The sequence below is a fragment of the Colossoma macropomum genome, unplaced genomic scaffold (genome assembly GCF_904425465.1).
Source record: "Colossoma macropomum unplaced genomic scaffold, Colossoma_macropomum, whole genome shotgun sequence".
Classification (NCBI taxonomy): Eukaryota; Metazoa; Chordata; class Actinopteri; order Characiformes; family Serrasalmidae; genus Colossoma; species Colossoma macropomum.
In genome coordinates, this window is record NW_023494792.1 from 9,547,863 (window position 1) to 9,568,265 (window position 20,403).

Sequence of the window (20,403 nt, forward strand, 5' to 3'; positions counted from 1 at the left end):
CCAAGACGGTGTTTATTGGTGCGCACACAACGAGTCGCTCCCGAAACATGAATCGGATGTTCGATTCCTTGGAACGAGCCGTTCAAAAGAACCGGTTCTGTGAACCGAACTTTAAAAACATTCCGAGCCAGCCAGGAGTCGAACCTAGAATCTTCTGATCCGTAGTCAGACGCGTTATCCATTGCGCCACTGGCCCGATGACGAATAGGTGGTTTAGACGTCAAATTGTGTGACGATCGCCAATGAACTCTGACGGAAGGCGGAGCTTAAAACAATAGACCAATCACGAGGCTCCATGGGATCCTACGGAAAAGGAAGGAAAATTACAGTTGAACTGGCGGGAGTTTTTCACACAGGGCAAGTTTTATTTTGTCCGGAGGAGACTGAACAAACCAAATTACACTGTAGGGAACATCTATAAGCATCTTACAGCTTCACCAGACAGGTAATTCTCATGTCACAGAGAAAATAGGCATACGATATAGCATTTATGTGTATTTAAGATGCTCGAACGGTTTGAAAAATACGAAAGACCAAATAGTTGTACTGCTAACGTTACCGCTACCTATTCTGAACAACAGCTTGTACATATACACATAACGTTACAGTATAAACCAGGTTAAGGTTAATGCATATTTTTGTTTCCAAATAACTGCATAATCCTCTATGACATGGACAATAATACGAGTTTTTGCCGTGTAATCGGTAAAATCGCGACTTTAAAATCGTCTACCATTTCTGTATAAAAGATCAGATTAAAGCAGATTTCGGATTTATCCTATAATCTTGACATCTAGGGCTGAAATAGAGAACAGCCCTGTGGAAAGTGATATTATTTTTATTTTTGAAATTGTTATTTACTTTTGGTATGTAGTACCTATAGTCTGGATCATTAACGTTACAGCTAACTATATTATCTAAAGGCACTTTCTATCTGATCTACTTTAGGTCCAGTTGACACTAGAAAAAGTTAACTAGTCTAATCCATACTTGAATGTATTACTCGGTTTATGATCAATGGCAGCTTTGTGGGAGGAGTTTTGTTAGGTAAACAAATCAGGGCACAGGCCTCCCTATTCTCCCTGTTGCACCCTGAAAAAGCTTGACTGATGTTCACTTTTTAAACAAAATTTTCATTTTTCTTTGGCTTTGTAGCTGGATGTGTCGATTAATCACTGAATTATTAAAAATTCATGTTGTCAGTTCCACAAGCGAGTCGTTATCATAGAAGTTGTTTTCTTCACCAGTTAAATTGAGTGTTAAAATTGCAGCGTCCATACCTGAGTGTTCAGAATACCCTGGTCAATTGCACAAATAAAAGAAAGCTTTGTTAAAATCAGGGAAAGTGGCATGTTTCTGGTCAAGTGTCATGGGATGATCACTCTTTTTGGGGACCTGTTTTGCAACACCTCTGTGAGGCAGATTTCATTACAAAGTGGTCTAGGCCTGTTAGTTTTCCTTGACACCATCTGTGTGTGATCCAGTGAGTCTAGAGCTTTGAAAACAAATACTAAGCAACTCTCCAGCAGCAGGGTTAGGGTAAGTTAGATTAATTCATTAAATTAGTTACTCACTGGTCAGTCAATTGTAAAATACTCGCAGTGAAATATGTGTTTAAAATAAACAGTGAAATAAATGTTTAATTTTATCTAAGTTGTCATGAAGCTGCTATTATTAATGTAGAATGTCCTTCATATGAGAGTTGTTTTTTAATGATAGACCTCTTTGAAGTTGTTCCACAGAATTGGTGTTTAGTACTGTATATGTAAATTCAACTGTTTTTAAAGGTTTACAGACCTGAATAGGTGTGCAGTATGAAGACAGCCATTGACAAGATTCTGTCCTTGTCTGAGGGAGAAAGTATAAAGGAGCTTGAGCATCACCTCACTTCTCTGACTGATGACCAGGTTAGTAATGTAATAAAAGATACAGATTTAACTTCAAATAAACACTTTATGGCTAGTGCCATGAAAAGCTGGGCAGTTGGTGTAAAAATACAGTCCTATACGAAAGTTTGAATGCCCCTGATCAGATTAAATGTTTTATTGATTTGAAGTGAAAATATGTTAAAACATTCTTTACAGAGAAAAACTTAAATATGGCATTTTTAGTGCACAGTTCCTGTTTATTTGCTGAGTTTACCATATTGGAAAACATAAAATGTTTAGTAAAACATAAAATGTAAAACATGCCATAACGTAACATTAATATGTTAGATTCATCAAATAAACATTAACTGCACATTAAAATGTGCAGAAGTGTGTTCTATGTAGAGAATGTGTTAACTTTTCACTTATAAAATCAACAAATGTGCGGTTTGACCAAGGGTGCCAAAAACATTTGCAAATAGCTATAATATAATGTTGTTGGAAGCATGTTGTGAAGTATTTGCTTACTTTGTGATGATTTTATAACATCAATTTTTAGATTATATGTTATTTTATGTTCTTTTGATTTGTTTTTAGGCACAGTTAGTACTTTTGTAGAGTTTAATGTTTTGTTGAAGTTTGCGCCAAAATCATTTTAGGAGAGTTTTTCATTTTAAGCTCTCTCCTTTTGCAGTTGACTTCACTGATCACAAATGCTGCCCTAAAAGGAAAGGATTCAGCAGCTGTGATCAAAGCCATATTCAGAGGTAATTTGGACCACACTCTTAGTATTGATTTTGCCAAGTAATCTTAAACATTGATCTCCATTTGTCTGTGTGTGCTTCTCATTTAAGGCTCCCCGGTGAGTAGTTCAGATGGAGCCAGTCGCAGGTTGTGTGTGTATAAGCACTGCATTCCCCTCTGTGAATCTGGAGACCTGCAGACAGAAGTGGCTTCAGACATAATTGGGCTGCTGATGTTGGAGGTGAGATTGCATGTTTGCTCAGAACACCATTAATTTCTTTAGCAGTACAGTAGCAGCACATCTAAATTTAGTTCTAACTTTTTCTTTTCTTTTTTTGTCTTCTGCTGTTATCTGTTAAAATATAAAATGTTGACTGTCTCCTGAGAAGATAAAGGGGAATTATTTTATTAGCTATTCTGTTCATTCTGTGTGTCTGTGTTACAGACACACACTCTGCCTGGCCCTGCGCTGGCAGCGTTAGCATCTCTGTTTGTGGATGCTATTAAAGTAGGTGAAATGGGTAATGGCAAATCATTGGAGCTTTTACCCACTATCCTAACTGCCCTGGCAGCGACAGAGGCCATAGCCTATGGCAAAGGTAAGGTCACTTTTTGTCTTCAGAATTACTTGTTTCTGTGAGTACATAGAGAGACCATTGTGTATGTTTTGTCCCACTTGACTCTTCTATGGCGTGTTTAGGTGAGTTAAGTGGAGACGAGTACAAGAAGCAGCTGATCAATAGTCTTTGCTCAAGCAGGTAATAATTCTAAAACAGCTTATTTTAATACTAGGGTTGTAATGATTTTCAGGTTTTATAAGATTTTCTATTCTGAGGTCAAGCCGCCAAAAGCGCTTTGAAATCCGTAGAATAATAAGTGACTTCAGGAAAAAAGGCCCAATCATTTGAATGTGGGTTAGGCTATTATTGAAGGCTATTAGAGTTGAGTCTGAGTAAAGAACAAAAATTGGGCCTGCATTTACTAAGCTGGTCAGAGTTGGAGTTCTGATCTAGGATCAGATTCCTTTCTTATTTACTATTACTTTACTGACAGGAACAGATCCTAGATCAGCACTTCCACTCTGAGCAGCTTCTTGAATAAAGATACTCAAAAAGCTATACAAATGATACAGAACATTATCCACACCGCATTGCACTGTATCAAATTAACCAGGCCTTTTTTGTCATGAATCATGCAGTTAGTCTGTTCTAGAATTAGTGACAATATCCATGATATGCTCAGAAATGCACATTTTGACACTGTGACATAACTTATAACAATAATGATAAATATTGTAATTTAGTCCAGCCCTGTTTACACCCTTATTCAATACCTACACAGTACCTCCAAGTAGTGCACACAGCTTTCTATATCTAGAACCCTAGCTTAAATCTGGTCATGGCATAGTTATTTGTGGCTGAGATTCTATAAGGGTACAGTTTTATTGCACTCTTTGAAACATGTTCAGGTGAAAATATCAAGGCTTCCGAGCTAGCATGTGTTGTGCTTTTAGTGTAATGTGGAAATTCAGCCGAAAAACGGGGAAATGAAATTATCTGTTTAACTTTGCACTATTAAAAAAAAATAATATTGCCTATACAACTTCACAATGATTTCCGTAAGCTACTTTATGTATTACTCACCTGTTCCTTCTTTGGTGTGCTTTCCTTACAGGTGGGACCCACAGTGTGTGATCCACCTCACCACCATGTTCAGGTTAGAAAGTGTCCATTTTTAACTGAAATGTTATGGTCATGTTAACTTTTTAATTTGTTTTAAGTGTGATGCACAGTATGTTTTCAATGTGTTACACATTTTTCTGTCTTACAGTGATCTTTGTGCTGTGCAGCTTTAGGGAAATTCTTCCCTTTTTAATTGAGCATTACTTGAGGGTTCTGTATGTTTTCTTTTTCCTCTCAGGGATGTGCCCTTATCACCAGAGGAGCTGCAGTTTTTGATTGAGAAAATTTTGAGGATGTTTCTCAAACTGGACCTGCAGGAGATCCCTCCTCTGGTCTACCAGCTGTTGCTTCTGTCTGCCAAGGTCTGCTGACTCCACCTGTCTTCTCTTCATATAACACAATAACAGTAGAGTTACAAATGTAGTGCATATATTTAGCCACTGAAAAGTCTGATGATTGTTGAGCTGTGTTGCAGTGTTTATGGTGAGTTTCTACATTAAGGAATCTGTGTCTCCTTTGAGCAGGGATGTAAAAAGCTTGTGTTAGAGGGAATTATTGAGTACTTCCGAGAGCAGGACGTGCGCCAGAAAGAAGAGCAGAAAGAAGGAGAGTAAGTATGACCCCTTCTTTCTGTGTCTAGTTAATAAATCAATTGCCGATGAGACTGTTGTGCCCAGGCTGAATGTATTAATGATGCTATGTTGTCAGGAGTATGGATGTTGAGGTGCAGACCATCCCACAGGACCAGCTTAGGCATGTGGAAGGAACCACCATCTTACACATTGTATTTGCTATTCGCCTTGATCATGAGCTTGGCAGAGAGTTCTTAAAAAGCCTCAAGGTATTTTCTCTCTCATTCTTGTTTTTTCCATCTCTCAGACTCAGATTGTTGTTTTTTTTCTGTTTTATTTTTTTGTTCTTTAGTTTTTTTTTTTGTTATTTGTGCGATATAGTAGTAACATACGGCACAAAAATGGCCTCCCATAAGTTTCCACAGGGAATATTCAGGTTCAAAATGGCCATTCAGCAGCTCAGTGTGATCACATCTTTGGGTTATTCTGTGAATTGAGTACTTTTACTGTTTGAAAATTAAATGATTTTTTAGTAGGAAATTTCACCGCATAGAATCTATATTTACCTATTGGCTTGATAGCTCCTAAAGATACACTATGCCTTTCTAGTGGAAGGAAAGTGATGAAATACTCACAAGCATTCTATGCTTTAAAAAGTCTTACTGCAAGATGGTAATGATTGGTGATTGTTGGAGAATGTGTGTTGAAGCCTTGAATCAGCCAATATATCAGAGGTTTTGCTCTATCTCATACTATGCCTTGTGGAAACCCATTGGAAGTACATTTTGTGCTGTTTCTTACTTAAGAAGCAAAGAAAGCATTGGTCTTTTGTTTTACTTGTTACACTTCTGCCCGTGGATCTACTGGGAATACATTTCTGATCCCAACTGATTTTCTTCTGCAAACTTTAGAGAATCTGTCTCACCCTCTCTCTTCCTTTGCTTTCTGAATTAGCTGGTTTTTTTTACCTTTATAGGTATCTCAGGGTCAGCCTCTGTGTCCCTTCAGTATTGCCCTGCTGCTTTCTGTGGCTCGTATCCAGCGCTACGAAGAGCAAGTATGATATTTATCCTCTTCTCCTTCATCTCTTTCATCGACTTCAGTATTTCTTTCTAAACTTGGAAATAACATAACGTTTTAGAATTTTAAAGGAGTGTTATGATAAGGAAAATGAAGTAGAAATATTGAAGGTTCTGCAGTGTTTTTAGGTCACACTTCATATTTAAGCAAATTTGTGACATTGAACATGTTAAGGTCTGTGTACAGAAAAGGTCAGATTTTGTTTTTAGTCTTATTCCTTCTAGCGAAGCTCATGATCAGACAATTTGATCTGCTCAATGTGCATCAGAGGCTTGTGCACAAATATTTAGAGTTCATTCCAGCTTAAGTGCAAGCTGTCCTTAAAGCAAAAGGGTGATGCACAAAACACTAGGAAATTCTGAATTTCATGTAAACATTTTTTAATTTTATTTTCACTCAAATTGTTAGGCTGATAATATAATTTGTAATGGAAAAATTGTTTTAAAGTAGGAAAACATGCAAAAAGAAACTTATGATGTCAATGACCATAATCATTATCCTGAAAATAAAACACATATTTGGTGACATGGTCCTGCTTACAACTGTCAGTCTCAAGAAAAAGCAATTGGATGAGCTTAGTGAGCAGACTGCACTAAAATTCTTAACAAAATAAATTGAAATTTTGACTGGATGTCTATGAAGGAAAATATTCTAACAGGCTTGGCGCTACGACCATTATTACATTAAGCCTGCATTAACACATGCAGCTTTGCTAAGCCTGTCCTCCTTCTTTGTCTCCACCTTGTCTTACTGTCCTTTTTGATGTTGTCCAGGTGTTTGAGTTCCTGAAAGGAGCCATTACGAAGAATTTCAAGGATGAGCAGGTTCAGCAGGGTTCTAAGTTTCTGCAGGATCTGCTTCCCCCTTGCCACAGTATTTCACAAATGATTCTAGACACGGCCAAAAACAGGTTGGCACAAGCACAGTAAAAATCTAACATCAGAAATCTAGAATGTCATTAACCTGGTTGCTGGTGATGCATTTCTGGATTCTGATTTTAGGCTTCGGTTTGGTCTCAGACTCGGGAACTTTACTTTTACCTTTTTGACATTTTAGTACTTTGTTGTTGTTCAAACAAATTACCTTTGTACCATTATGGCAGTGTGTTTTGTGTGCTGTTGTTGTAGTTTGAGTTATGTTTTGGTCATTTTGCAGTGTGTTTGGCTGGGACCATGTCACACAGAGCCTAGTACAGTTAGGCTTTATCCTCATGGACTCCTTTGGACCAAAAGCAGGACCTTTTGGAAAGAGCACTGAAGCCCCAACTACTACAGCTAAAACCCCCTCCCAGCTTGCATGTCGACTTGGTGGACAAGTTCTCCAGGAGAGCTTCAAGGTAAACTATCAAAAACTTGTTCTTCAGCATCTTCTTTTGCTGGTAAGCTTTGTATGTTATTGTAAAGATTTTATTTAAAAGGCCATTTTTCCCAGCTACATGAGCCAATCAGAGGTGAAATCCTGGAGCAGGTCCTGAATCGACTGGTTACTAAGACAGCTTCGCCAGTCACCCATTTCATTGGTATGGGATCCAGAATCAATGTTTTTGTGATTATCTACCTATACCTTCTTTTTATGTTATATTATTTCTTCATCTCTTATTTTTTTAATCCATCTTTCTCTTGGTCCAGAGCTTCTTTCCAACATTGTCTTGTCTGCTCCTATGATCCTCCTGGAGTCCTCATCAAAAGTGACAGAAACCTTTGATCAGCTATCCTTCCTGCCTCTTAGCACTGTGCAGGGACTTCTCAAAGCTGTTCAGGTAATCACATCACACCATACAGATCAGCAACTCCACTCATATATTCACTTTAAAATTAGTATTTTTTCTTCTGAATGGATGGTCTTATCAAGGTAAAAGCAGCTTTGGAGTGTGACAGCAGTTATTTGGTTTTCCCATGGGCTTCATTGGTTTTGTAAATAAGCTCAGACTGCCATCTGCTGTAGACCCCTTTGCTAAGCGCTACGCTTATTAAGTCCTCTTTCTGCTGTTTTCTTTCTTCAGCCCCTGCTCAAAGTCAGCATGGCTTTAAAAGATGCTCTGATCCTGGTGCTGAGAAAAGCCATGTTCTCCAGGTATGAAAAATACCTTGTTCTATAGGTATGGGGAAAAAAGGCATTAAAGATTCAGATTCCCCTTTTGATTACTCCTTTTATTCCAACAGTTAGATGCAGTTTGTATAACAACCAGGAAACTGCATGTACCCTCCTGTAACCAGACAGTGCTCATAAGTTCATGTTGATATGCTGTAACATATATACTTCTGCCGGGTGGAATTGATGCATTGTTTTACCTTTCACTAGCAGCTGTTGGATGTCTTTTTTTTTTTAACTAAACATTCAAATAGTGATTTCTGTGCTGTCAGAAAGCAAAAGTAATGTGCACTGTTTCTGGTTTCATACCAACTATAGCCTCATTGGTCATTCCCCTACTTAGAAAAGCAATTGTTAAGATTATTGCCCTTCATGTATTTTCTGATGCCTAAATAATACCTACGGCTGATTTTGCTCTGTGTGTAGTCAATTAGATGGACGGAAATCAGCTGTGGCTGGCTTTCTTTTGCTGCTGAAGAACTTCAGAGTCTTGGGGAGTCTAGCCTCGAGTCAGTGCAGCCAGGCACTGACCTCTAGCCAGGTGACAGACCTGCCACTTATTAACATTTATCATCTACATTGCAGTTGAAACTCCTGGTGCATACTGTGTATATTGAATGTACAAATGTGCTTCTTGACAAAAACAGTTACGTTCTGGAAGCTTGATTAGTGAGTGTGTATGAATGGTGTACTTTGTCTCAGGTCCAGGCAGATGTTCACTTGCGCTATAACTCTGCTGCTAATGAAGCTTTCTGTTTGGAGATCCTGAGCAGCCTTCGCCGCTGCCTTGGTCAGCAGGCGGATGTGCGCCTCATGCTCTATGAGGTCAGATTCCTCTCCTATACCTCCTCTTATTCTCCCTCCTCCCTGCATTAAGCTTTGGACAGGAGGTGCTCATTTCTCATTTTGAACTGGTGGTTTCCTTGCATTGTGTGCAATTGTCATTTTACTCTAAGCAGCTGTGTTGTAATAATAATTGTGGTATTATGACTAATTATTTAGGGTTGCACAATGATATTAGTCACATCGTTTTTGTTTAATGTAATGTATTTGTATATGTATTTGTTTTGTACTCTGAAAAAGCAAAACATTTGACATGGGACACTGGGCTACTAATCTAGAATTTCTGCATTTTTATAAATTTTACTGAATTTTACTCTACAAATAAGTGTTCCAGTTGTCTAATCCCAGTGGATTTAGTACCATTTTCTACACTTTATAAATATGTATATGAATAAACATTGACAGTTATATACATAAAAAATTCCTACATCGGTGCTGCCATTTTGTCGTTGTCATTGTTGGTGTTAGTTTTGGAATTTATTTATTTATTTATTTATTTAAAGGGTTTTCATGACGTTCTCAGACGCAACTCCCAGTTGGCAAGTTCCATCATGCATACTCTCCTGTCACAGGTTAGTGGGTATGTTTGTGTGCTGTACGACCTAGAATCTAAAAGAGCTTGGACACAACACTGTTTTGGCCACTTGCAAGCTTTTATTTGATATACCATACTCTTTGACGGCTGATGTCACTTTTTTGTGTGTATCTGTATCTTTCATCCAGCTGAGACGATACTATGAACCAGAGCAGGATCTCCTGCCTCCTGTGAAGCTGGAGTCATGCATAACTGCACAGGGAGACCAAATCTTCCTCCAGGAACCTCTGGTACTGTACCATCTGCTCTGTGACCATTGGGAAAAATCAGTGATCCTCCTGTAGATATGAAGAAGAGTCTTCAAGTCTGTTTTAATACTTTGTAGAGTGTGGATTGATGAAGATTGTCTTCATTCCTGGCTCCCTCTTGTTTTTTCCCTTTCTCCTTCAGGGTCATTTATTTTCCTGTACAGTCCACTGCCTGCTGTGGCACCAGAGTGTAAATGAGACCACTGGAGGTGGTACTGATGATGAAGATGAGGATGATGAAGGAGGGTTCCAGGATGAACTCTATACAATCCTGGACAGTGTAACTAGACGAATGATCAAAAGTGAGCTAGAGGACTTTGAGCTGGTAAGCATCGAGATGAGTTCAGAAAAGCTAAAAGATTTTTTTTTTTAAAGGAAAGCTTGAACATTCCATATGTGGGAAAACTGGCAGTTCACAGCAAACTATGTCTTACAGGATAAATCTGCTGAGTTCTCGATGGCATCCAGTGTTGGGGTGAAGAACAGTATCTATGCTGTGCTTGTGATGGGAATTTATGAAGTTCTCATGGAATACAACTTCATTATAGGCAACTACAGGTGATATGATCTGTTTGTGTTCAGAAGTTATCATGGGAGTTTCTAGTGCTGTCTTGATTTTTCGATGTATACTCATGAGTGACTGTTATTACTTAGAGGTGTCTATGTGTTTGTTATGCAGTAAGAACCGGTTTCAGGAGGTACTGGAGCTCTTTAATTGTTACCACAAGTTGGCTGACATCCTGAGGGAGAAGTCAGGAAAGGGCCGGACACCCGCCAGCAAAACCCCACGTAGTCTGCTCTCTTTGGGATTCGTGTCTACCCTTCTCACTGCTCTCTTCCGGTAGGTGAATACTAGACATATACCGCTTGTTTTTATATGTATAAAAACAAAAAAATCTAATTTACACAATTACTCCAAATTAAGTTGATCAACCAAAACATGTTTGGTTTAGCCACGTTTGCTTCTTTAGTTTTTCACAGAAGCTACAAGCCTAATGTAGCAAAGTAAGTGACGGTAATAGCCTACTAAATAGGCTTGTGCAGACTCTGCCTAAATCATCACTTTCCTCAAGCCATGTTGAATTATTATCTCAAATGAACTTGCTTATGTTTTTTGCAGTCGCTAAAACAGTAGTAGCAGTCAATTAATTCCTCTTTTACTTTTGTCCATTTGTGGGGTATAAGCTAATAGCTACACCAGAGCAAAAACGGCACAAAACGGTGTCTGAAGAATTTAACTTCAGACACCAAACATCTTTCTGATCAACTACATTTGTGGTGTGAAGAAAATTGTGCTTTTTTTATTTTCATAAAACTATTACTTTTATATTTACCAGAGTTACCAAATATTGGAGCTTTATTATCTATTTTTGTTGAGCGGTGGCTCTTAATGGAGTAGAGAATGTGTGTGTTTTGTTCAGAGACAGTGCTCAGAGTCATGAGGAGAGCCTGTCAGTGCTGCGCTCCAGTGGGGAGTTTATGCGCTACATTGTGAGCGTGGCACTGCAGAAGGTTCAGCAGCTGGAGGAGACGGGCCACACGGACGGGCCAGAGGGTCAAAATCCTGATAAGACCTTTCACTACCTTTGCAACATCACCAGGTCTTTCTGTTCTATACTGTTCCAAATTAGCCTTTTTATGCAAGAATTCAGGATCACTTCATATTCTGATGTCCATGTTTTTACAAACATGCCGTTTTAATTAGTTTTCCTTTTTATTGTTGTTTTGCTGTAAGTTCTGTTTTACTTACATCATTATTTAATTATTATTACAAAGTTAATTTCACAATTACATTCTGTATAAGACATTTCAAGTCTGCATTTCTGGCATTTTCCATTTGTTTCAATGCTCTAATATGCCAGATCATTTTTGAATGTCTCCTTATGTACTTATGGACACAAAATATGGTACCAATTTAAAGTTTAGAAATTTTTCCCTTTGTTTCACCGAGTTACATGTCGTGAATAATTATTGTCAAATAATGTCAAATGTCTTAGTTATTGCTGGGATAACTGTGACTTCTGAAGATTAATGTGATCTTCTCTCCCCTCAGTGTGCTTATGTGGCGGTACACTAATATTCCATCAGCTGTGGAGGATGCTGGGAAGAAGGAGAAGAGTCAGAGCATGTCTCTGCTGTGTCTGGAGGGCTTGTTGCGCATCTTCAGTACAGTGCTACAGCAATACCCCACCCAAGTGGCCAGTTTCCTCTGCTCTCTCGGTGGGTCACTCATGGACTGACTGAGGGCTTGTTCCATGGTGTTATTCAAGCTCTTAATACTCTGTTTTCTGCAGCATCAGCAATTGAAGTGTCTCTCTCTTCCTTTCAGATGTTTCAGGGGAGATGGAGGGAGAAGCTGAAAAGGCCAACCTGACTGAAAAGACTGCCTTCTACATCCGTCAGTTTCAGGTAGAGCTTATTTATTTCTAAACCACACTGCACAGCTCTGATTGTGCTTTTATATAGCTTTGTAAGAGATAAAAACATTTGAGCAGTATAGAGCTGTTGTTTTGAAACATCAGAGATCAGTTTGGAGAGGAAATTAACCCTGCAAAGTTTATTGTTTGAATAGTTATGTGATTGGCTACATAATAAATAACACATTGATTTACATTATTTATTGGCAGGTTTGAATGTGCACTTCTGTGCTTTTGTTGTTTTGATGACGGGAAGTGGCAAACACTGCAAAAGCCTGTTTTGATTTTCCTTAAAAATAAGACAATGTGCAACAAACTTTTTGTCAAATTCAAATCTTAATACGTTTCTCTTCTTCTTATGAAAACAAATGTGATTTTTGAAAAGTTTAGAATCTGTATGTAATATCTGTGGGTTTGTTATGGTGTACAGCGAGTACTGTTCACTCAGTTGACCGGAGGAGAGGAGGATTTTAACAGCAGAGAGGCTCAGCTGCTGGTCAGCATCCTCAGTCTACTCTCACGCCTGCTGGAGCCCTCTTCCCAACAGGTAATCTTTCACACATTTACTCTCAGTTCTGTCATAATGGTGCATTTTATGAATATGTCTTTAATTACAAAATGTCTTCTACTACTTTGACAGTTTGTCCAAATGATTACATGGACAGTCAAAATCTGCAAAGAAACCAGCTTTGGTAAGCCATGCTCTCTCCTACTCTTCATTGCCAAGTCATACTAGCCAAAACATTATGAAGAAAGACCTTAATTTATGTTACTTGCACACTCTGCCTGGCAGAATAGACATCCTGTAACAGTGCAGCAGAGCAGAAGCAGCTTTATCAGCTGCTTATAGCTTAAAGCTCACATCTCTCTTATATTTATGTGATTGTATTTCCTGTCTTTCTTTTTCAGAGGATATTTCTTTCAGCAAGGGTCTGCTGTCTCTGCTTTTCGGTCTGCATGTCCTTTACAAAAGCCCTGTGTCTGTACTGTGGGAGCTGTGTCAGGACATCCACAGTGTGCTTGGAGACATAGACCAGGTATTACATAACACACAAACACTACCCACAGTAAAGGGGCTGTCAGCTTTATTGCAAATTACCTAGATATGTGACTTGATCATGCACAAAAATCAGATTTGGAAAAATAAAATATAACCCAAGCCATAATCATTTTTCAAATTCAAATGGAGTTGAAAGTTAGAAAAACTCTTCATTTCAGACCGCACAGTGATTGACAGTGCCAAAGCCATGGCAATGTAAGCTACCTCATGGCATCAGTTAAGCTTTTATTTTCTTGCAGAGGTTGGACTTTGATTCTGTGTGACATAATGGATTACGAAGTTAAACTTGCGTTTAGCTGAGCGTGAGTACAGTAATCATGGTAAGATAAGTGTTAATGGCCAGCACCGTTAATAACTTGGCAAGCACATAATGCAAACACCGTTTGCATTTGCCAAGTCATAATGGCCAAAAAATTCTGAAGAAAGAACTTAGTTTATGTTACTTGCATACTCTGCACATTCTGTCTGGCAGAATAGACATCCTATAGCAGCAGAGAAGAAGCTTTATCAGCTTTATGAGTTGCTGTCCAAACCTGTTTCCCTCTCTATCTCTCTCTCTCTCTGAGTAGGATGTGGAGGTGGAGAAGCAGTCTCATTTTGCCATCGTCAGCACAAAGACAGCAGCATCCACCACAGTGAGTTCCCTAAGGCCGTTTGTCAAAGTCCATAAAACAGTATTCTCCACCCAGTCTATGGGGCTCACTAGATGGTTCCACATTTTGGCTGTAACCAGAGACATAAAGGAGGAGGCAGTTCACTGGTTGAAAAATGAAAAGGAAAGCCTGGAACACTCACTGACATCTGTTTATGTGGAAAGCCCCCCCCCCTTCAATAAAAAGAGCCAGTTGGCTTGTTGGTAAAGCTGCGAACTAAAGAACCCCCCCTTGTTTGTTGAGAAATATGCATGTGTAGCAGACAGAACAACCTGAAAAACTTTTTTTTTGTTTGTATTATTTGTGCCAAATGCTACCAACTCTTTATGCCTATTTTGTCTGATTTTAAACATGTTTTTGAAACATTAATGTGACTTTCAATTTGGAATTTTTAGGTCTCTCCCTATTCAAAGAGGTAGGCTGGTCTTGTATGACTGGACGGCTGCTGAATGAACAGACTTTCCTATAAGTCTGTTCACTTTATTCTAACCTATTATGTTGTGAACTGGTGAACTGGCATAGAGCAAAAATGTGGAACTTTGAAACTGGATAATAGACTATGTTACATCCTATTGACTCATTTATGAACCAGGACTGCATGAATCGTGCGTTACTAAAGTGAAAGGTTCAGGTTAATTAAGTCTTTATTCTCATTCTTTATTTCTCTAGCTGTTGGTCTTGTCCCAGGTGGGAAAGGTATTGGATGAGGTGGACTGGCTAATTGCCAAGAAGAAAGGCCGATCAACTTCTGAAAGGACGACCTCAGGTACTACTCTAACATACACATACATATGCTAACATACACAGGTGCCTGCACTGGGCCATGCCCTTTGTGTCTGTATAGGGAAACTAAGCTTTCCTAGAACAATTCACTAAATGGAAAATATTCTTTGTTTTTCTTCCAATTTTTTGTACAAGCAAAATGTTCTGGGTGGTATTATTTTTGTATTGTAGGCAGTGCAGTTAGGGGGATGTGTGTGTATGTCTGTCTCAGGAGGTGCCACTCAGTCGGCAGGTCAGCAGGACCCTGTGGAGAAAGCAGTGACTCTGCAGTTGGGGACTCTGCTGACGGCTCTGAATGAGCTGGTGCAGACAGCCCTTCCCGCTGGAGCCTGCACAGACACTCTGCTGCGAGAACTCAGCCGAACCTATGCCATCCTCACCACCCTCATCAAATACGTGAGAGCCACACAGAGAAATACACAAGCCCAACGGAAAGTCCAAACACTTCTAAGACTCAAATCAACGGTTTTCACATACTGTTCTAAAATATTAATCTTGCCCGAAATGATTCTTTACAATATAGTCTACAACAGTATTCGCCAGTTCTGTTCCTGGGGTTTCCTTGTTTTCATTTGTGCCCAGCACACCTGAGTCAACTTTTTACCTTAGCAAATCAAAGGGCAAAGGGAATGCCTTCAAAGTACAGCCTGAATACAAAATATTAAAGTACTCATAACCTGCATTCTTGAATTTTATTACATCTGTTGTTTATAACAACATTTTTGTGGACTGGTAATTATTCATTTTTACATGACCACTTTCTAACCTCTGTTTATCCTTTAGAATTAAAGAGGCTGTTTTCATTACTGTGCCTTTAAGACTGATATGTACACTACTTCTGTTCTAATTGGCTGCTTTCTACTGTGCCTCATTCAAAACGCAGTACAAGCTGAAACAGTCTTTGTAACAGGTTAAATAGGGGGATGTATGTAATGAGACTGACTTTCCAGTTCAGGTTTCAAATTTAGGACTGTCACTCAGGCCTAGTTGGGTTGAACCACAGGCGCGAGTATGGGTGAGGTTCGACTTTCACTTGCTTATGCAGACCCTTCTTTCAAGATGTTTGAGCTGCATCTTTACATTGTAGACAGTTGCCCTCATCTGTGGGTTTCATTGATTCCTCCAAATCATTTTTATAATTTGTGCATCAGACTGCAGTTCTTTGTCTCTTATACACCATGAGTGATGTAACACAAATGTGTGACAGACGTGTTGCTGGGAATTTGTCTAGTTTAATTTTTCTTTTCCGGCTGCAGTATATTCAGGTGTGTGCAACTCATCCTGGCCAACTGCCTGTTCGACTGGAGAAACTGGTGAGAAGATCCCTCTTCGAAGAGTTGTCTTAGAGGATAAGGGGCAGTTTACTTGGATTCACTCTAGTTAATGTTAAATGTTTATCAAAAACAGAAATGGCAGTCTTGCACATATGACTGCAACTTTTATTTAGCTGTTGAATGCATGACTGGTCTGTGTGTGCAGGTGAAGCTGTCAGGCTCTCATCTCACTCCTCAGTGCTACTGTTTCATCACCTATGTACAGGTAAGGTTCTTTTCATCTGCCTCCTTTTTGCCTAGGTGCTATGCATCCTGTGTTTTTCCCCCCACTCCCAGTTCTGTTGATGTGCTGTATTATTTACAGAGTGGTGAGGCCAGTGTAGGAGCAAATGACAAGAAGAAAAAAAGGAAAGAAGAGGAAGCTGTTATGGCTGCATCGGTAAGAACACCTACTCCAGTTTTTGCGGGTTTATATATGACCTGTACAACTCTGATTCAGTCATTTTTCATACCTATATTCCTTTAGGCCAAGGTTCTTCGTGAGACCAAAGCAATCCCCACCCTGATCTTCAATATCGAGCAGTATGAGAAGTTTTTAATTCTTCTCTCCAAGAAATCAAAGGTAAAAGGATATCTATGACAGACCTTACATAAAGGATTACTACACAGTAACAGTAAAGAGTACTAAACAGCAATGATTAACCCACTGTGCTGTGACATTTTCCTCAGGTGAATTTGATGCAGTACATGAAGCTGAGCACTTCAAGAGATTTCCGGATCAATGCTGCCACGCTCGAGGCTGCCCTGCAAGAGCAGCAGCAGGAGAGCCAGCAGGTTTGTTTCCCTTTACTCTGCAGTTTATCTAATGCCAATAACCACACTCCAGAACATTCTGTTTCAGAGCAGTCTGTGTCAGGTTTATGTATGAATAAAGTTGATTATGCAAATTATTAACAAATACAACAAAATAAGTCCTTAAAAAGGATACTCTGACACTCTTCTAAAAGGAAAGAGTTTAGAAATAGGAACACAACGCCCAACCTAACAGTTAAGGTGACAGTTATCAAGCTATCAAAAGAAATCAACAGAAAGAATAATCTTTTCTTTCTTTTCTTCAAATCAGTGTAAACCCTGTTGAACTGCAGCTCTGGTTTATCCTAATGATGAAACTCTCCTGTTATTCCCTCAGACTGAGGCCTCTCAAGTTTCTGAGGAGAGTCAGGCCCCCAAGAAGAAGAGAAGAAAGCTGTGAAATTTTGGACTCTCTTTCTGATCCTCCATAACGCACTCATGACATGTTTCTTGGGTTTGTTTTTTTGATGTTTCCCTATCAGCCAGTTGTCCTCCACTTATTTGAAGGCTGTTTGAGCTGGCTATCCTCCTTTGGCTAAACAACCTTTGGTAATCTCGATTAACTGATAAATATCCAAGGCTTCACCTGTTGATAAAAAATATATATAAAACATTTTGTTGATTTCCAAAAATTGGAAAGTTCAGAATTCATGTATTTATTTGTATAATGTTAGTTTAATACAGTTCTGTATACTTTTTTTATTCATCCTTATTTTCATACAATTTAAATTTAGGGGCTCCTCATATTCCTACTTTCTCTACTTAAGCTTTGCTTTCCAATACATGTATTGTTTACATCACTCTTTTCATTCAAAACAGAGGAATTAAAAGACAAAACTCCTAGCAATTGTAAAGGGTATTACTGTGTATAATGAATTTCAAAATGACTATCTGATGAAGGTAAGGTAAAATCTGAAAAAGGTAGGACATATTTCTTAAATCTGTTACACTTAAAAAAAATGGATGTCTCACCTTACAGTAGTATTTTTCTGTATTCCTACATATACAAGTACAGCTACATCTTTTACTGTTGTCTTCTAGCCTACACTCACTCACCTTGTGGTAGTCCATAACGGCGCCCAAGTCCAGTGGGGTTAGATGGGGTCATACAGTCCATGGTGACCTCCTTCCTCAAGCATTTGTCAATGTCTACTGCACTGAAGAAAGCCACAGACTGCGGGAGATCCTTCATGCCCAATTTATAGGCAAACATACATCTAAGAATACATGAAAAGGGGTTAATAAACAGTATAGGACAAGTAACTATAATAAGCATGTCTAATGAAGAACATGATACTGTATAGCACCTTCCACACAGTGCTGTTAAAAGTCAGAAACTAGCCTTCATTCATGTAATTTCTAGTCCAAACAGCCATTAAATACAAGTTATTCTTTGTTTTTCCTGCATCACAAAAAAGGCAAGAATAATAAATTACACAGAAAATTAAACAGAAGCCTAAACAACTACCGTTGCTGTTGGAACAAAACCTTTCATCTCCAAAAAGGTAACGTTAAGAACATTTTTCCTTGTCCTGTAACTTAATGGAAATAAAAGGAGAAGGATGGACAGAAACACCTGTGGATTTTTCAGAAGCGAGAGTGGAGCAGATTTTCTTTGAAGTACTGCATGGTTGTTAGGAGTGCTATTTTTTCTCTTTTAATCATTTTTACACTTATTTTCATGCAACTTTCCCTTTCCTTATGCAAGTGGATTATCTTGTATTTAATCTCCTCAGAAATAACTCCTGAACAATGAATAACTTACACTCAACAGATGCTTTACTAAAAGTTACATAAATGAAGGATGTTTGTTGACTTTTGCACAGTGCTGTACATGCAGTATTGCTTAATCCATTAAAATGTACAATTAAACATCTAAAAAAATAAGTTAGACCAAAACAAAACCAGAAGATAGTCTGAACATTTAATAAACATAGTACTAACCGGGTGAGCAGGTTAGTGATCTGCAGAGCGAGTGCTGCTCTGTAGCTATCCTCACTTTTAACCAGGTAGCGCACTTCATCGTGAATACTGATACAGAAGCGCCCGTCAATGTCGTACTCCTCCAGCAGCCACCTCATGGCCACCAGAATCAGGTGCAAGTAGTCCACTGCTGAACTCTGAACAACCCAGTTCACCCTGCTGGTGATAAACTGGAAGTACAGCAACGAGTAATAATTAAAACCCAAAGGATAAAATACATGATTTTTGTTTAATGTGTTTATATAAAATATATGTTTAATGGGACACTTGTGTACATATTACTGTCCTTGAATAACAGCCATAGGAGTTTTGATTCAGAGCAACACTACATGGATGAGTTAAACAGAAGTGGTGAAATTCAGAAAGGCTTCCCGAGTTTTGAAAATGGCAGCACCTCTTCTTGGACAGCAGCAGGTTCTAAGGCTCTGGAGATCCTGCAGCCCAGCACAGGGGTGGCAGGCTGCTCTGAGTGAGCGATGCTCTCCAGCTTGTTGAACATCTCGGACTCTGTGCCTCCAGCCCACACTCGGCGGCCTGCCACATCCCACCTCCTATTATTCCGAGAACTACAGGAACAGGACATTCGCCACATTAAACCAGCAGCTTTTACTCTTGAACAAGTACAGTTCTGTAATTATTGGTACCCATGGTAAAGAAGGGTAAAATAGGTAATGAATAAATGTCTTTGGCTAATTAACCACAATCTCACACTGAAAATATGAAAAAAAAAAATCTGGCTTTTAATTGAAACAAATTTAATCTAAATTTAACAGGGCATCGTGGCCCCCATGAAGAAACAAGAATCTCTAAATGAAAATCTGAGTGTTTCTGCTAAAGAGCTAAAACTATGTTGTGTTTGGATCTTCGCACAGGACAATGAACCAAAACATACAAATTCACAAAAATGGTAAAAAAACAAAACAAAACAAAAAAAACACAGAATCAAGCTGTAGACATGGCTATGCCAGTTCCATGACCTCACTGAAAACCTGTAGGATGAACTGGAGAGAAGAGTCAAGAACAGAAGACTTAAGACTGGAAATCTGGAGTGCTCTCAGATTCCTTAATCTGTTTTCTCCAATCTCATGAAGCATTATAGGAGAAGACTCATTGTTGTTATGTTGGCAAAGTTAGGTTGCACAAAGTACTAAATGCAAGGGTGCCAGCAATTGTGATGTATGTTCTGGGACAGTAAACTAACCTTTGGCCAGCCAGTTTAGAAATCCTGCGTAATTCCTCTCTCGAGACAGTGCCGTCTTCGTCCCTCTCCACATTCAGACCTAGTTTCTTAACCAGCCACTCCCCCTCCTCAGAGAGATGATACCTGTGTTGACAATTAATACATTATTTTACCCATCAAAATGTCACTTTACTAGTAAGATCTCAATGTCCAGCTGCCGCACCTACGCAGTCCTTTTGTCAGTGCATACATCTGCTTGGCTTTACCGGCTGCCTCAGGTTGGCTGAGCCGGTGGTTGAATTGCATGAGCAGGCGTTCAGCGAAAGGCTGGCCAGCCCCGTATATCCGGCCGTAGTTGAAGACTTTGGCGTGTTCGCGGCTGATGCCCACAGTGTCTGCGGTGCGGCTATGAAGGTCAGTTCCCTGACTCTTTTTCCCCTGTAGGGTCATCCATCCAAATGCTGTGCAGCCTGATAGG

At 39.1% G+C, this 20,403-nt stretch overlaps 2 protein-coding genes and 1 non-coding gene across 3 annotated transcripts in view; 1 reads left to right on the plus strand and 2 right to left on the minus strand.

The window, feature by feature from the left end:
* On the plus strand, positions 1-17,237 carry fanci (FA complementation group I). Its single transcript, XM_036575887.1, has 38 exons — positions 1-445; positions 1,788-1,907; positions 2,563-2,635; positions 2,723-2,853; positions 3,058-3,211; positions 3,313-3,370; positions 4,287-4,328; positions 4,533-4,656; positions 4,819-4,904; positions 5,003-5,135; positions 5,843-5,923; positions 6,720-6,856; positions 7,102-7,282; positions 7,378-7,465; positions 7,575-7,705; positions 7,949-8,019; positions 8,464-8,578; positions 8,740-8,862; positions 9,384-9,452; positions 9,604-9,705; positions 9,866-10,048; positions 10,160-10,281; positions 10,403-10,564; positions 11,145-11,324; positions 11,777-11,943; positions 12,053-12,132; positions 12,571-12,687; positions 12,781-12,832; positions 13,050-13,177; positions 13,770-13,835; positions 14,523-14,619; positions 14,848-15,032; positions 15,893-15,949; positions 16,116-16,175; positions 16,275-16,349; positions 16,437-16,532; positions 16,640-16,744; positions 17,100-17,237. Exons 2-38 carry the CDS (start codon positions 1,815-1,817, stop codon positions 17,160-17,162), a joined length of 3,987 nt encoding a protein of 1,328 aa, XP_036431780.1. The 5' UTR covers positions 1-445; positions 1,788-1,814; the 3' UTR covers positions 17,163-17,237.
* trnar-acg lies at positions 124-196 on the minus strand. Its single transcript has one exon. It is a non-coding gene; the product is annotated as a tRNA-Arg (tRNA).
* The window catches only part of polg (polymerase (DNA directed), gamma), a 13,090-nt gene continuing 9,490 nt past the window's right edge, over positions 16,804-20,403 (minus strand). Inside the window, 6 exon segments of the mRNA XM_036575888.1 lie at positions 16,804-17,348; positions 17,819-17,979; positions 18,707-18,915; positions 19,140-19,311; positions 19,947-20,069; positions 20,149-20,395. Of these exon segments, the coding sequence (XP_036431781.1) occupies positions 17,284-17,348; positions 17,819-17,979; positions 18,707-18,915; positions 19,140-19,311; positions 19,947-20,069; positions 20,149-20,395 (977 nt within the window). The 3' untranslated portion in view covers positions 16,804-17,283.